Source organism: Hemibagrus wyckioides, linkage group LG03, assembly GCF_019097595.1.
Source record: "Hemibagrus wyckioides isolate EC202008001 linkage group LG03, SWU_Hwy_1.0, whole genome shotgun sequence".
In the NCBI taxonomy this organism is placed as follows: Eukaryota; Metazoa; Chordata; class Actinopteri; order Siluriformes; family Bagridae; genus Hemibagrus; species Hemibagrus wyckioides.
The window spans coordinates 25,197,382-25,214,629 of NC_080712.1; the positions used below are offsets into that span (position 1 = coordinate 25,197,382).

Below are 17,248 nucleotides of genomic sequence, written 5' to 3' on the forward strand. Positions count from 1 at the left end.
GAATAATTTTTTTTAAATAAGTTTTATTTGTTGGTTTGCCAGGTTTTGGAGACATGACATTTTTTTCCCTTTGTTCAACACTGTGCCAATAAGCAATAGTAGCTATGAGTCAATAACATTACCTACACAAAGCGTTGTGCAATAGCTAATAATTTGGAGTAATCACCCTCCAGTTTGCGTAAATGTGTAGGTATGGGAGCTTTAATCCTCGTTCCTGTTGGGTTCCCATTTTCTTCGATCAAAACAACATTGTTTGAATCAAATCTAGGTGACATTCTTGATCCAGGCATCTTGTGACCCACAATCAGTGCTTTCTTTTTCTGTCCTTTAATGGCCAACAGGACCGTGTCACCCACTTTGCCCACTCCATTCTTGGTGTACACATGAATGACTCTAGGAGAACGGTGATAGGGGCTGTTTCCAAGACTGCTGTTGTCTACCACCCGTACCCTTGTCAGCTTCTGAAGGGCCGTCACAACTGTTGAAACACTGAAAACAATGATATGATGGTAATGAGATACTTTATGACTCACATAATGACCATGACAATGACAATTCAAAGTAAGTAATCTAAGGCCCAGTAAGGACCAATCCATATTTGTGGACATTTTTGAAAACATAGTTTCTACAATTCTGTGAAAAAAAGCCTCCATCTACACAAACATGAGTTGAAACTACCAACATTAGCATGCAAGCCAATTAGTTATAGCAGTGATTTCAGAATCACTTCAAAAAATCTACATTTTTCTATCAGAAAACAGTGAAAATGGTATTTGGAAATTTCTCCACCTTGGAGGGTGGTTTCAAAGATACAGTTTTCATGTGAATGGGAGGCCAAAAGGGGAAAAATGTTCAAAAATATCTGCATTTGTGTGGATAGGGTCTATGACAGCTGTTTAAAAAAAAGTTACCTGAAAGACCTGTAGTGTGTTGTTAACATCTTTGGAAGCGTCATTGATGAGAAGGCCATAGTGATCTATTATAAGTCAAAATGAAGGCATTACATTCCTGCTTTATTTTAGAGTTTTGTCCCGATTTACAGGGCCCTGAAAGCACATTTCCATATCACCGTTGAAGACTTTACCATTTTTTTCTAAATGCTCTGTTTATTTGTAGCATCTGCCAACCAATGTCTGGTATAGTTTTGTTACTATAGAAACAACATTACAATGGATAAATAGAATGTGTATACACACCTGATAAAAATTGCAGGTTTTGTGATGAGGAAAAACCTTAAAGTTTAAAATGTGTTACGGTGTGATGAGACCAATGTAAAACTTTTTGGTAATACAGTCATACCCCGCCCTACGTCATTTATTGGTTCCAAGAGACGCGACATAAGTCGATTTTTGCTGTAAGTCGGAAATGCCCCTATAAAGTGCTGTATATGTTCTCTATGGTGGTATCAGTACTATTTTTATTTTGAACATATGCATTTTCTTATTTTATAAAAATAATTGTTTAGTTTGGTTTTATTAGCCATTTTTCATTGTTACTATGCGAGGGAGGGACCGACGCAAGGTTGTGTAAAGCGCCATAAATTGGATTTAATTTTTCAATTCAATATTTAAGGATGAGCGACGTAAAACAGGGCACCACTGTAATTCTAAAAGACATGCTTACTGTAAAAACAGCTTATAACCCAAAAAACACCATACCAACAGTGAAGCATGGGTATGGCAGCAGCATGCTTGGGGCTGCATCCCTTCAGCTGGGACTGGGGATCTTTTCAATATAGAATTAAAGAATCATGGATAGCTCTAAATACCCATTCATTTTGGCACAAAATCTAATGGCCTCTGTTAGACAGCAAAAGATGAAGTAAAATTTCAACTTCAGAAGAAGATGATTATGAACAGAAGCTGATCAACATTTTGGAATTGCCCAGTCAGAGCCCAGATCGAAACTTGTGGAAGGATTGTGGAAGAGTGCTGGGAACAGGAAATCCCCCCACAATTTGATAGATCTGGGCCAGGTCTTCAAGGAAGAGCAGAAACATAGTTGCCAAATTCAGACTAATACTTTATTAAAGCACCATTTGCTTGAGCCACTAATGTAGGTAGTCCAAGCAAAAGGTGCTTTAAATGTATTAGTGAAAGAGTATGCACACATTTGCCTTTTTTTGCTTTTCAATTATTTGGCTGATATTGTGGGAAAACATGGAGAAAATCTGATTTAATTTAGACAAACCTGCAAATTTTAACAGGATGTGTAGACTTTTTATATTCACTATACAATATATAAGTAATGCAAATTTCTCAAATGTGATTGATCAGATTTTCTATAAAGCTATTAATTATTTTCTTTAAGTAAGGCATAACAAACATACTAAACAAACATGCATATATAAATGAAACATGCTGCATCTTAATTATGACTCCCAAAATCATACACAACTAAGTATAAACAAAGTAAACTATCTAATAATGAAATTCACTACCTTGAGAGAGATTTTATATATATATTATATATATATATATATATATATATATATATATATATATATATATATATATATATATATATATATATATATATATATATATATATATATATATATATATATATTTGGCTTTCGGGTGAAATTTCAGGATGCCCCTAAAATGCACTATAACCTTTACAGGTGAACTTAATTTGACCTTCTCTACACTTTTGAATGCACATGTCCAACTGTTCAGTGTTTCAGTACTTTTTTGCATAACTTGCTGTTCTCTAACAAGGTGCTTAACGGCAAAATTCACAACTGGTGTTTGATCCATGAATTGACCAATAAATTTTCTGGTTCAATTAGAATTGGTATTTAACAGTCCTCTTCATCATGCTGTTCACATTTTGACATCATGAGACCAAGATGACACCTAACAATTGATCAACAGTACCTCGCCATTGCGAGGCTTCAAACAGGATGTTCTCAGAGGTCATCAGCAGGCTGCGACAGAGATACAGAGAGACTGGAAGAGTCACAGAAAGGCACAGAAGTGGCAGAAGTGGCGGTCATCAACATCCCACGTTGATGACCGTCTGCGTGCTAGATGACCTGACCACACCACCAGACACAGGCATCGGGCCAGGCAGCATTTACACTGGACGAGGGACCAGTAGGCCTCAGTGCTGTTCTCTGATGAAAGTTGATTCACGTTGAGCAGAAATGATGGCCGCCAACAATGTTGGAGACGTCAAGGAGAGCGCTATGCATCCCTGTTGTGGTGGTGTTACAGTCTGGGCAGGTGTGTCTACTCAATACAGAACTGCTCTACATCTTGTGAAAAGCCAATACTACCTGAATAACATCATTAATCCAGTCATTGCATGAACAACACAGGCCTAATTTCATCTTCTTGGACCACAATGCTCCAGCTCATCGAGGTCGCATCATTAGGGAATGGCTGCTGGAGGCTGGGGTACCTCAAATGGAGTGGCCTGCACTTTCTCCAGACCTGAATCCCATAGAAAACCTATGGGATCAGCTGAGTCGCAGTGTAGAGGCTCATAACCCTGCAGCCCAGAACCTCAATGACCTGAGGGCCGCACTTCAAGAAGAGTGGAATGCCATGCCTCAGCAGACAATAAGTCGACTCGTGAACAGCATGAGACGTCGTTGTCAAGCTGTAATTGATGGTCAAGGGCACATGACAAATTATTGAGACATTGACATTTTTTGTTGTAGTATACCCACCACTGTTGTTGGCTTTTGTTTCAATACATTGTTTGAGATGAGGAAATCACCATTGCATGAATCTACTTAAATACTCTACTTTCATGATATAATATCACTGTAGCATGATCTTTTTACATTTTCCATAAATTTCACCCAAAATCCAAATTTTTTAAACCACAAAACTTTTTGTGAGTAGTGTATATAGAGCTCTGGAAATAAATAAGAGACCACTGCAAAATATTCAGTTTCTTATGTTTTTTTCTTACAGGTGCATGTATTGGTGAGATGAACAGTTCTGTTTAATTTTTTGTGAGCTGCTGCCAATATTTCTCCTAAATTCAAAATATAACTATTGTTATTAGAGTGTATATTTAAAGGAAATGACAACACATCAAAATAATCCAAGATCATGCAGTATTTGCAGAGTAACTCTAATAAAACAAAATGCAAATAATTTGTAAACAAATTGTGTTAATGCTTTGGCTAAATAACATTAAGAAATCAGTATTTGGTGGAATAACCCTGATTTGCATGGGTTTTGGCTCCATGCTCTCCACCAGTTTTTCACATTGCTGTTGGGTAACTTTATACCACTGTTTTTGCAAAAAAAAAAAAAAAAAAAGCAAACAGCTCAGCTTTGCTTGATGGTTTGTGACCATCCATCTTCCTCTTGATTACATTCAAAAGGTTTTCAATAGGGTTCAAATCTGGAGATTGGACAGTGGTCTCTCTCCTTTTTTTTTTTCCAGAGCTGTATATACATATGTGTGTGTGTGTGTGTGTGTGTGTGTGTGTGTATGATAAAGGTCATTCTTAAATAAATAGAAAATTGTAATCAGCTGTAGCAAAAAAAAAAGTAGAAAAAGGTGAAGCACACTAGACTATAGCAAAATCTAAGTAATTTAAGAGCAGAATTATTTTCAATTATAGAGCAGAAATATCTCAATGTAGCGAAGCTACACTCTACTCTAACGACCACACTATTTTCTACCACTACAGGATTACATACCATCGACACTGTCTTTAGGATTTAGTACGAAACTTTTTTGTTTAAAACTGAAAGCCCACCAAGTAATTCTCGTAGTAAACAAACATTAACAAACTAAATACCTGCTTATGTGTTCATGACCTTACCTTCAACAACGTGAAGCAGCTATTCCAGTAGATTTACTTCCGGCTGCCTTCACCCTTATTTCCATATTTCAAAATAAAAGTTCTAAGTAACTCTGTTGTCTAATATAAAATGTATATATTAACTTTTACTTGGTTAAACCAATCACATTTAATCTTGTGTTCAAAAGTAATTACCATACAGCTGTCATCAATGAAAGTATTCTAATTAACACCCCAAAAAAGTCAACTGTTACATAGGATTTTCTTCACATCTTCTTGGTTTCGTCTCACTGCTAAAGTCATTGTCCAAAACCAAAGAGCTTACAAACCATGAATAGTACACCAGTTTATGAAAGGTATCAATCAGAAGAGCAGTATAAAAGAATCCAAAACATTAGATATACCATGGTACACTGTAAAAGCTATGCCCCTCCTGCTAAAGACAAAAACTTATCAAGGAGGCTGACAAAATTATGGCAACATTACCTGCTACAGGAATATCTGACAAGTACATAGTATCTCACAAAAAAACATATAAGGTCAGTTAAATAACCCCAAACCATATGGCACAATGTATCATAGTTTGATTCCAAAAGGAATAATAATTCCATAATTTCAAAAGGTATGTTAGGGGCAAAAACAGTGACAGCATCTTACAGTAGGACTGCTTTACTTTAGCCAGAACTGAGGTGGAGGGAATCATGAACAGCTAGAAATACCAGTTTATTTTAGTGCTCAACCCTCAGGGATGTGCACTAAAATAAACTGGGAAGAATCTCACCGTTGGGAACAACAATAACCCAAAGCATACCTTTTAATAAACAAAGGAGTTGCATCATGAAAAGCATATCAATGTTTTTGAATGACCTAGAGCCCAGCCTTGAATCCAGCTTTGGGGTGACCTGATACAGGCTGCTCACAGGAGATGCCCTTGCGATTTTATGGATTTATAATGTTTTTGCTAGAAAGAGTGGGAAAATATTGCCAAATCAAGATGTGCCATGCTGAAAGACCCTTAAACAAAAAGCTTGAGTACTTCAAGAAAATATTTATTTTGGGTGGGCACACCCACTTATGCAACTAAATGTTTGTATTTTTTTTATTTTTTTATTTTCCCTTTTTTTCCTTATCATTTTTGGATTTTCTGATCTTCCATTTTCTTGTAATTTCAAATTAAGAGTTGCATCTGACATTTTGGTGTGTATATATATATATATATATATATATATATATATATATATATATATATATATATACAGGGGTTGGACAATGAAACTGAAACACTGGCCAATTTAGTGTTGGAGGTTTCATGGCTAAATTTGACCAGCCTGGTGGCCAATCTTCATTGATTGCACATTCCCCCAGTAAGAGCAGTGTGAGAAGGTTTAATTAGCAGAGTAATAGCACAGTTTTGCTTAAAATATTGCAATGCACACAACATTATGGGTGACATATCAGAGTTCAAAAAATATGTGTGTGTATATATATATATATATATATATATATATATATATATATATATATATATATATATATATATATATATATATATATATATATATATATATATATATATAGTTTTTTGCAACACAACAACCTGACAGTTTAATGTGGTGTATAAACTTTTTATTCTTCTTTGGTTTTAGCCAGTAGTTCCAGAGAGGAAAACACCTGTGCTATTGTTCACTAAGAAGCTTGTTGATTAATACATCTTTGTGTAAAATGTGTTATTTGAGTAATGTAAGGTGTATTATTTTTTTAACTTTTATAGATTTAATACATAATGCAGTTTCAAATATTTAATAGCATAGTCAACACTGAACTATAATGTCCAGGAATGCATTTGAAACACCTGATATATCTGGCTAACAAAAGACTAGTCTGTGTAATATCAATGATCATTTTAATATTGTTTAATAGTTTAAACACTAAATTTGTATGCTCAGTGTGTTTTAGGTATCAATCTTTGTTGTGTATAAATGTTTGCATAAACCAAACTGAAAAAAAATCTAAACTAAAAATTTTCTCTAGATTTACAAGTGTTGGAAATGCTCATTTTTTTTCTTACTTTTTTGTGCATGTTGATGAATGCCAATCACCAGTAAATTACCAATAGCATGTAAGGCACAGCTGATTTGCATGTAGTGGTCACAAAACTCCATAAAAGTTCAAGCAAGTGCTAAATCTTCCATCAGATGGGGTATTTGATTAGATTACAGCTATGTGAAGATCGGCCAGTCTGTTCTCTGTTCATACAGTGACATATTGTCATAACTGAATGATTGTTTAGAAAAACCCCACAGAAACCAAATGTTTCTGAACCACAGAAAAAAATGTTTATCTTTAAAAAACAGATTGTCCACATACAAATTGAAGTAATTTTGATAATAGGCCTTTAAAAAAAGCCTTTAAATAACTAACACTCTAACCCCTATTCTTATTATGCCTTTACAGTTCATACCAGTTACTGACCATATGACTGTACAACATGACATCATTTACTCGTCTTGTATGTTTTTAAGCTGTTTTGTGTTGAAATGGGAGTCAACATTTTGTGAAAATTAGAGTCACTGTTTGCTGGGTGGTATGCATGGGCCCTGGAAAGTGGGTTCACCTCTTGCCCACCTACACTACAACTCAAAAGTTTGGACACACCTTTTAATTCAATGTTTTTTGTTTAGGGATTTATTTTCTACATTCTAGAACAATACTGGAGATTTCAAAACTATGAAATAACACACATGGACTTAAATAATCCATATGTAATGACAAAAAACAACAGTCACTTGTTATTTTAAGACACGAAGGTCAGGTGTTCTGGAATAGTTCTTGGAAGAACAGTAATGTCAAGTGCATTTGCAAAACCCATCAAGCACCATGATGAAACTGGCTCACATGAAGACCATCCCAGGAAAGCAAGACCAAAACTTACCTCTGATGCAGAGGAGAAGTTCGTTTAGAGTTACCAGCCTCAGAAATCACCAATTAAAAGCACCTCAGATTAGAGCCGTTATGAAGGCTTTACAGAGCATCAGTAGCAGACATATCTCAATATCAACTGTTCAAAGGACATTATTGTGTATTTCGGCCACCTTCAGCATTGTTTTACAATGTAGAAAGAAATAAACATCAGGAAAGACCATGGAATTAGAAGATGTGTCCAAACTTTTGACTGGTAGTGTATATTAGTTATGAACACAGTATGTGTTAAGATGACATACTAGCTATGTTAAATTAGCTAGTATACCTTTGAAATGTGTCAGAAAAACAATTGTAGAGCCTATGAGTCATGACTGACTTGCTACCTTCTGCAAGCTAGCTGACATTATCCATGGCTCATACAGTTCAATAATATACCCATCTGAAGAACAAAGTGCACTCAAAAATGAGTGACTGTTATTTTTCATATGCCTTTAACCATTAGCATCTTTAGCTAAAAGAAGCTTCAAATGTTTCAAAACTGCTAAAACTGGTACATTAAATACCAACATATTTATAAAATTGAATGTGTTAGCTGCCTGGGTTTATGGCATCAATTTGTTTTCTCACGCCTGATAGTTATAGTATGACTACAACAAGCTAGCTTAGACATAAAAAGTAGCATCATACCGAATATTATTAAAATGCAACGTTATACAATATACAACAACCATGTCCTATCTATAATTAGCCACAGCTCTCCGTCCACTTTACCACCAAACCTGCCAAACAGTGGAGGCTAATGAACGCGCATGCGCGCACACAAGAAACGCTCCTTGCGCCTCAAGTTACTTCCGGTACAGTGTATCTCTGCCTGGCATCGGGCGAGTGTTAGGAAAGGGAAGGAAAAGGAGTTTGCTGGTCCAGGCATGTCATAAAACCACAGAAATATCCGGGTGATTGTCCTTCTCAAGAGGACACTGAAAACTTTGGAACTTTACAGAGACAGTTTACTTCAGGAGTGTGGCGTGACGGGCAGTGTCAATTTCTGCTGTCTCACTCACTCACTCACTCACTCTCTCTCTCTCTCTCTCTCTCTCTCTCACACACACACACACACACACACACACACACATACGGAGCGCTGGATCATTTAGGCCAGTTGGAGGTAACGTTAGCCAGTCAGCTAACCATTGCTAGCCTCTTTTGTGGGATTGAGGCGACATTTTACTCCAAAAACCAACACTGGATGTATATAAACGTGTAATTCAACTGGATCGCCAGAAAAAGGTAAAACCGCTTTACTGAATATTTAAAAATGTTTATTTTTCCTGTGAAGTGTAGGGCTGGAGTTGAAGCTTGTTATCTAGCTGGTCTAATCTTAAAGTAGTTCATGTTTTTCCTAGACTAGCTATAGCTATTTATATCTTATCCAGTATAACTAAACTGGGTAGGTAGCTCGCTAATAATAGCTGTAGACACCACTGGTTGATAAGGCGAAGAACCAGGCGCAAAGTCAACAGAGTCAGAGAATGTGGAAAATTCATTTACTTTGTTGTGTGGTTCTTTAGTAGTGTGTTTCTAACTTTGCTAGAGGAGTGTCCCAACTCCAGTGCAGGTTCATAAAAAGCTGCCCGGCTATATTAGGACAGATGAGATCGGTTTGAGTGTAATATATCAAATCGTCTGAAAAGAGAAGAACATATGCATCACTCTCTTGTGTAAACCTATATTCATCACCAGCTGTAAGTAGTACATCTAGGTCTTAAATCATATGTGATAGCGTACACCTCCAACCTAGTCACTTTTTAAAACTCATAGACATTTATGTTGTTGGAAATGTTCAGTCTGATAATATAGTTATTTTTGAGCGTTTAATTGTTTTGTTGTTGGCTTTTTTTTGCCCCGGACTAGACTTCAAGACTGTTTGTTCGATGCGTATTATATTGCCTTGTTAAGTTTGGCATGCTGGCGTTGGGTGATATGGGTAAGATATTGATATCGCAGTTAAATAAGTTACAGTAGGCTTTCATGAGGTACCTCAGATATACTTTTGTAGCACCGATCCACAAGAAGTGGATTAAATATTAAATATCAGTGTTAATTTAATGCCTTATACTATGGATTTAGTGGTCATCTAATATAATAATAATAATAATTGTCACAATTCCAATAAGAATTCTGTAACAGACAGTGATAACATGATAAAAGTTTACCACGTTCTGCCATACTGGGTGCAAAGCGACGCAACAGGGCTTTAACTGGACAGCATAAAGTAATTTCCCGTTGTCAGAACAGTAAATAAACTCAATAAATTTAGCAACTACTCAAAAGTTGCGTGCTAACTACAAACATGGAAGCCCTTTTGTTTACATTTCGCCATGTCGTTCTCTATCAGTAGATGTTAAACGAGTGTCTAGCAGGGGCCACATTGAGATTTTTAACAAAAAATGTTCTGACACTGCCAGAACTTTTTCAACGTCTGTTTTTATTTTTATTTAATGTGATTGAACGATTCACTGCGCTTGCTCATTTCAAGTTATGTCTGGAGAACATGTTAATGCATAGTCTTTTATAGAATTCCAACAATTTTTTTTATTGGGATTATCTCATAGACCGTGACTAATGAGCAATGTTCCTGAAAGATCCCTCTAATGCATAGTCTGAATAGCATTAACAATTTATTTGTAAACTATGTTTGTATTGTATTTTTTTGTGTCACATGATTGCTCATACTCTTAAAAAGTATTATAAAATATGAATAAATATTATTTTACTCTATCCCCTTTTGTGACCAAAAGGTAAATTCAGAAAAAAAATCTATATCAGGCAGTTGTAGATTTGTAGATTCATGCATTCAGTCAATTATAAAAAAAAAAAAGTTTTAATTCTTTTTTTAAAATTACATTTTTATTGTAAATATGTAAATGTTCAGTTTAAAAAAGCTGTAATAAATTTTGCAAACAAAAAGAGATTCATGGACAACCAAACCAAAACCATCTTCTGTTAGCTTGTAAATGTGTCCAATTTAATAGTAAATGGCAAAAAAACAAAAAAAACAAAGGAAAAACTTTTTATTTTTATAAAATATGCAACTTTTAAATTGTAAAAGTTAAGTTCAAATAAGCTGTAATAATTGTGCAAATCTACAATAATATATATATATATAAATATATATATATATATATATATATATATATATATATATATATATATATATATATATAATTTTTTTTTTTAAATAGATTTTTTTAATGATTTTCTTTACTATATGAGTGATTCTCACAAAACCATTGAAACACCACGGCACTAATGATTTTAAATATAAAATGTGTAATTTAGTAATATAAAAAATCATCAGAATAAAGACAGTACTGTTCTCTACCTTGCACAATGTGTAATTTCAACATGAGAATTAATTATTTTTCTACTTTACTGCATTTTCTTCTGAAATTCTCATTACCGCAACACGTCCGGCTGTGTCTGAATGTATGTTATGATTTAATTTAAACAAATTAACATAAAAAAATTTAGAAAAAAAAATAAATGGATGTTCTAAGAGATTATTCTAGATGACAGATTTTTTTTTTTACTGAATATTCATGTATAATAATAATGAAAAAAAAGTAGGAAAATGATGTGTCCATGCCTGATGTTCTCATCCTCCACAACACTTTTTGAGGACTGTTTAAACACACATACAGAATGTAAATAAAGTTTGATTATGAGTGATGGAGCACATGGGACAGTTACTTCAAGATGGTGACCAGGTAAGATCATTTTTTTATATCTTTCCAGTTAAATGATAAATATTCTATTGTCAGAATGTTAACACGACTTTTTGATTCTCATTAACAAAACAGGAAGTTTTCTACATTTCGAAAATTTTTAGATTTACCATTTTTTTTTATGAAAATGTACTTTATTACGGTCTAATTATATGCATTGAGAAAAAATTAGTAAAGCCATCATGGCTTCTCTGTTGTTAGCAAAACATCCTGAGGCACCTCATCCTCCGCACCACCATTCTCATACACCGCAACCATTTAAGGCCAGTTGTGGTAAAGAGAACTTTAAATATCTCTTATGAATTTAATATTAATTTCAAATTTCCTAAATGTTGATATTTTGCTTTATGGTTTGTTTCATTGTAGACAATCAGCAAGTGTGGAAAAAAAAGCTTTAGCAAAGGCCAGGGTGACAAAGTTCAGGGAAAAATTATACAGAAACCCAGAACTGCTGGAGGAGTACAGAAGAGGGAGAGAGAGAGGTTAGGTTTGGAGATGTTACAGCAGGTGTAATTAGCAATAAACACCCTACAGTGTTAGGAAATGTACATGAGAGTATATACACACACACACACACACACACACAAAGCATCAAGTCTATACTATATGATGATGTATACATAAAATATTTTCCCCCCATGTTATGAGACTAATTTAATGTAATGCTTTCTTTCCGCTTCCAGGAATCAAAACCAAAAACAAACTGGTAAAATAAAGAAAACTGAAGAGCTGACTAAGAAGCAACATGAAAAGAAAAAAAGACAGTGGTCAGTTATTTTTTAGTGCCATGGTAAAATGGTTCATGTTTTTTTAGGGACACGTTGAAATGTTGTCCTGTTTATTCCTGTTTTAATGTTTTTCTTAATTTTTTTTATTTTTGGCTTTTGTATTTTTGAAGCACTACACAATAAAACTGTTTTGAACTTGAATGCATGATTGTGCAAATATTATCTGTTTCTTTCTGCATGATCTCAGACTAGTATACAAGTCTCAGTATAAATCTCAGACTAGTATATTTATTATCATTACCGAAATAATTAACCTCATTACTGAAACCTATATATCATTATCGAAACTCATGTTTATTAGATGTTAATTTAATTAATAGAAATATAGTACTTTGATTTTAAATGCATGTGCAGAATCTTAAAATGATGTTCTCAGGTTTGTCACGTCATTTTGAAAAAATGTCAGGTTTCTTCAAAATATTTTTTAAAAAAAAAGTTGTAAATTGTGGAAGGTGTTGCGGTAATGAGAGAAATCAGTTAAAATTAAAAAAAAAAACTGAAAAAAACTGCTTTTTATGTCCAGACTTTGTTCTTAATGTCTGGAAAAAAAAGTTAATTTAAGCATTTTTTAAATTTTCACATTTTTACCAAGATTTCGTGAGAATCACCCGTATACTCTTAAATTGGACACATTTACAAGCTAACAGAAGATTGTTTTGGTTAGGTTGTCCATGCATCTTTTTTTGTTTGCATAATCTATTGTGTGTGCATCTCTTTTTGTTTGCAAAATCTAAATGGGTCTTGTGACATTATGACACTATCTGAGTGCACATTCAGCATGTCAAACTGGAGGACTTTGAAAATAATTTGAAAGCTGAGTTACAGGTTCTGCTAAGGAAAATGCTAACCACCAAAGCAATTCCCACAGTATTTAGGGCAAAGTAACTAGATGATTGGTCCATGCCTGGTCACCCCGACAGAAGCATACAAATTGAGGAAGGGCATCTGGTTAATGTTTGCTTGCAAATACTTGTCCTCACCCATGTAGCTGCTAGTAAGATTGATAGTTTATACATTTACATTTTAGAATTAGAAACTACTAACTCTGGAGATCATTAATCAAACAAATTTGAAAAAAAAAACACAGCTTAGAATATAAATTATTGAAACCAAACAAAATTATTACATAAACAATCTTGTATTCTCTCATTGTCTTTGTCTTTATGCAGCCTGATGATCTACTAATAATTCACAGAGAGCTCAAGTGAAATCAGAAATGCTCATGTATACTCAATATCTCAGCTGGAATAGAATAAACTGACTAAGGCCAATAACACTGTAAGCCTTATAAAACTGAAGGAGGTGGTTAATCCTTGTAATAATCTGTTAAATAGAAGGATAATTGCCATATGAATCTTTGTCTGAATGCTTTCACTACCAGAATTGTTGCATGTGTGTTCAAGAAATGATTGAATGATGCATTACACTCCATGCAATAAAATGGTTGTGTAGTTAAACAGTTCATGGTACAGATTTTAATCAATTTAAAATAATTGTTAGTCTAGAGCCAAACTCAACTCAGGCTTTAAGACACATAAGAGATGGGAATGCCTTAATAAGGATGGCTCACATTTGAAATTGGCCAGCTATTCATCAGGGATGCAGAACATGTGTAGTTTGTTTTTGTGTAGTTTTCACAATATTAGAAGATCTGTAATGATTGGTTGGTTTGGTCGGTCAACTGTATATTGAAATGTCATCACATTTTGCAACTGGACATGGTTGGATCCAACTATCTGTTGTTAGAGCAATGCTTTGTGCTTTAGCCAATTCGTTTTTTGATTTTTTGCGCGTCTTTTCGTAGAGGAGGGGAATTACCTCAGTGCTAAAAATATGGACGTGTCAGTAGTGTGTAATGTGGGTCGAGCACTTTTATAATGTGTCGAAAGCCCACATCACCGATCATGGAAAACGGCTGCAAATCTTTAGCAATAAACACCTCTACCGGAACCAGTTGGGTATGTATGCTGGAAGGAATCAGCTAGGGACTGTTGCTTTTTGGATGCCTGTGTTACCTGGTCTGCCATCTTGCTTCCAGACAGTGATATCGCGGGCTGATCTGCAGATGTGCGATCATGTTGGAAGTATTTCCATTTGAGTATGTAACTCATGTGTAACGGTGCTTGCACACAGTCATTTTTTGTTTTGCATTTTTGTTTCATCAGCACCATAGTCAACAACAAATCCGAAATGTCCCCACACCTCAGATTTGAAAGACAGCGGAGCTTCCTCGTGTTTCTGTGTCGCTTCACCGCTCTCCAGGGTTAGATTGTGAAATCTGACACCCGCATCGCAAGCATGGTTAATCCCCCCTAACTTTAGCGCTCACTGATTGGATATTTACTCGTGGGGAGGCGTGTCTGTCTCAGCGTGTAGACATACAGTACAGGCAAACAAAAACAGGCGGTTCAAAGAGTAATAAAACGCAGTTATTATTATTTCAAGGAAAAACCGAAAAAATGCGGTTCACATATACGTATTGAACCGTGGAGGTCATACCGAACGGTTCAATATTATATTGAGTATTGTGGTATCCCTACTACAGAGACACCAATACTTAGAACAATGCACCTTAAATGTTTTATGTGCAAAATTTCTCTCCTGATTGTCTTAAAGCCACATTTTTGTGCAGGCATTTGGAAATAAAGCATGCTACGTTAAAAACTTGGGAGTTTTTTTGAAAGACATTTAAGACAACTCGGCAGTATTAAATTTTTTTTAAGAGTATCAAAAAACTTTAATTGGAAGGTTCTGGACACAGCATACATGGTGAGTTAAACAGTGGCAAAGACAGTCAAACCCCATACTATTGTGCAGAACATAATTTTTCCTGCTGCAGCTGATATAGTTATTGTAAGGCTTAAGGGAAAAATTTAAAAAACAATACAGAGAATGTCCTTATCAGACAACAATTTCACAGTTATAAGCAGTTGCACCCTGTGCGAATTTCCACAACCACGTTTAACATGCATGACGAAATTTGAGGCCATGGTTAAAAAGTTAGAATTACAATTACAAACACCTTTCTGAACTGGTTGAGCAATTGTGCAGATACTTCCCTGGGATGGACAATGCAAACAACTGGATTTGCCAACCAATTTCTCTATCAGCCCCACAGCTCTCTTTGCAGCTCAAATCTTTGAGTGGCTCTTTAGAAAACGATAATAAAGTTTGTTCTTAATAGTTGCTAAATTGAAGAACAAATATAGACACAGACTGTGCATAGAGAATGATTCAAGTCTCAAACTCTCACTGATGTCAGTAAACATTGTATACATTTATTTAAAATTTATATGATTAGTTGTATATGAATGGGGTTTTTGACAGTTATTTTACAAAGTTAAATGTGTACATGTGCATGCTTTCAAAACACATTGTGTGGATGAATTCTGTTTGTGAGAGAAGGAGTACACAGAAGGGTATTAAATGAATGATGGGGTATACCACTGTGAAAGGTTTGGGAATCACTGTTCTAGGATTCTCTCTGTATTTCTTTTTTGTTTAATGACAAGCTTGTAACTATTTTATTATTTTGTAAGGAGTATGTCAGTATGGCTGATTGGGTTATGTTTTTAACTTGCTGTCCTCATCCTTGCCCTATAAAATATCTGAATGCACAAAATCTGAACCTTGGATATAGAATTGGCTATCAATACACTCATAATAGCCACAACGGTCTTATTTTTTCTCCTAATAATGTCCACCCAGCACATGCATGTTTCTCCTCTATGGCGTGTGCTTTATTTGTGCAGCACTTCTAACAATGGCCTGCTTCAGACCAGCTTTACAGATATATTCAAAAATATACAAAAATTCAGAATAAAATAACAAATTTTCAAACTTACATTTATATATACACTATATTGCCAAAAGTATTCGCTCACCCATCCAAATAATCAGAATCAGGTGTTCCAATCACTTCCATGGCCACAGGTGTATAAAATCAAGCACCTAGGCATGCAGACTGTTTTTACAAACATTTGTGAAAGAATGGGTCGCTCTCAGGAGCTCAGTGAATTCCAGCGTGGAACTGTGATAGGCTGCCACCTGTGCAACAAATCCAGTCGTGAAATTTCCTCGCTCCTAAATATTCCACAGTCAACTGTCAGCTGTATTATAAGAACGTGGAAGTGTTTGGGAACGACAGCAACTCAGCCACGAAGTGGTAGGCCAGGTAAACTGACGGAGCGGGGTCAGCGGATGCTGAGGCGCATAGTGCGAAGAGGTCGCCAACTTTCTGCAGAGTCAATCGCTACAGACCTCCAAACTTCATGTGGCCTTCAGATTAGCTCAAGAACAGTGTGCAGAGAGCTTCATGGAATGGGTTTCCATGGCCGAGCAGCTGCATCCAAGCCATACATCACCAAGTGCAATGCAAAGTGTCGGATGCAGTGGTGTAAAGCACGCTGCCACTGGACTCTAGAGCAGTGGAGACGCGTTCTCTGGAGTGACGAATCGCGCTTCTCCATCTGGCAATCTGATGGACGAGTCTGGGTTTGGCGGTTGCCAGGAGAACAGTACTTGTCTGACTGCATTGTGCCAAGTGTAAAGTTTGGTGGAGGGGGGATTATGGTGTGGGGTTGTTTTTCAGGAGCTGAGCTTGGCCCCTTAGTTCCAGTGAAAGGAACTCTGAATGCTTCAGCATACCAAGACATTTTGGACAATTCCATGCTCCCAACTTTGTGGGAACAGTTTGGAGCTGGCCCCTTCCTCTTCCAACATGACTGTGCACCAGTGCACAAAGCAAGGTCCATAAAGACATGGATGACAGAGTCTGGTGTGGATGAACTTGACTGGCCTGCACAGAGTCCTGACCTCAACCTGATAGAACACCTTTGGGATGAATTAGAGCGGAGACTGAGAGCCAGGCCTTCTTGTCCAACATCAGTGTGTGACCTCACAAATGCGCTTCTGGAAGAATGGTCAAAAATTCCCATAAACACACTCCTAAACCTTGTGGACAGCCTTCCCAGAAGAGTTGA

At 35.7% G+C, this 17,248-nt stretch overlaps 2 protein-coding genes across 24 annotated transcripts in view; one reads left to right on the forward strand and one right to left on the reverse strand.

The window, feature by feature from the left end:
* Positions 1 to 4,874, reverse strand: mrpl14 (mitochondrial ribosomal protein L14). Of its 2 annotated transcripts, none has more exons than XM_058386847.1 (3): positions 4,769 to 4,812; positions 912 to 976; positions 1 to 489 (listed from the first exon to the last, which is right to left on the reverse strand). In XM_058386847.1, the coding sequence occupies exons 2-3, from the start codon at positions 968 to 970 to the stop codon at positions 123 to 125; spliced, it is 426 nt and encodes a 141-aa protein (XP_058242830.1). In that variant the 5' UTR covers positions 971 to 976; positions 4,769 to 4,812; the 3' UTR covers positions 1 to 122. The 2 variants fall into 2 exon arrangements, with proteins under 2 accessions (XP_058242830.1, XP_058242829.1); XM_058386846.1 differs by having other exon boundaries at positions 2 to 489; positions 4,793 to 4,874.
* Positions 4,875 to 8,527: 3,653 nt separating this feature from the next.
* The window catches only part of lrrfip2 (leucine rich repeat (in FLII) interacting protein 2), a 60,352-nt gene continuing 51,631 nt past the window's right edge, over positions 8,528 to 17,248 (forward strand). For all 22 annotated transcript variants that reach the window (XM_058385288.1, XM_058385293.1, XM_058385307.1 and 19 more), the window contains exon 1: positions 8,528 to 8,980. The gene's annotated coding sequence lies outside the window, so the exon portion shown is untranslated. The remainder of the gene's footprint in view (positions 8,981 to 17,248) is intronic.

Bases quoted from the DNA above. Each gene is read 5' to 3' on its own strand.
- mrpl14 (XM_058386847.1), bottom strand. From the start codon at position 970: ATGGCCTTCTCATCAATGACGCTTCCAAAGATGTTAACAACACACTAC. The intron at 490-911 runs GTAACTTTTTTT...CATTGTTTTCAG, and splicing joins ACACACTACAGGTCTTTCAG to TGTTTCAACAGTTGTGACGG.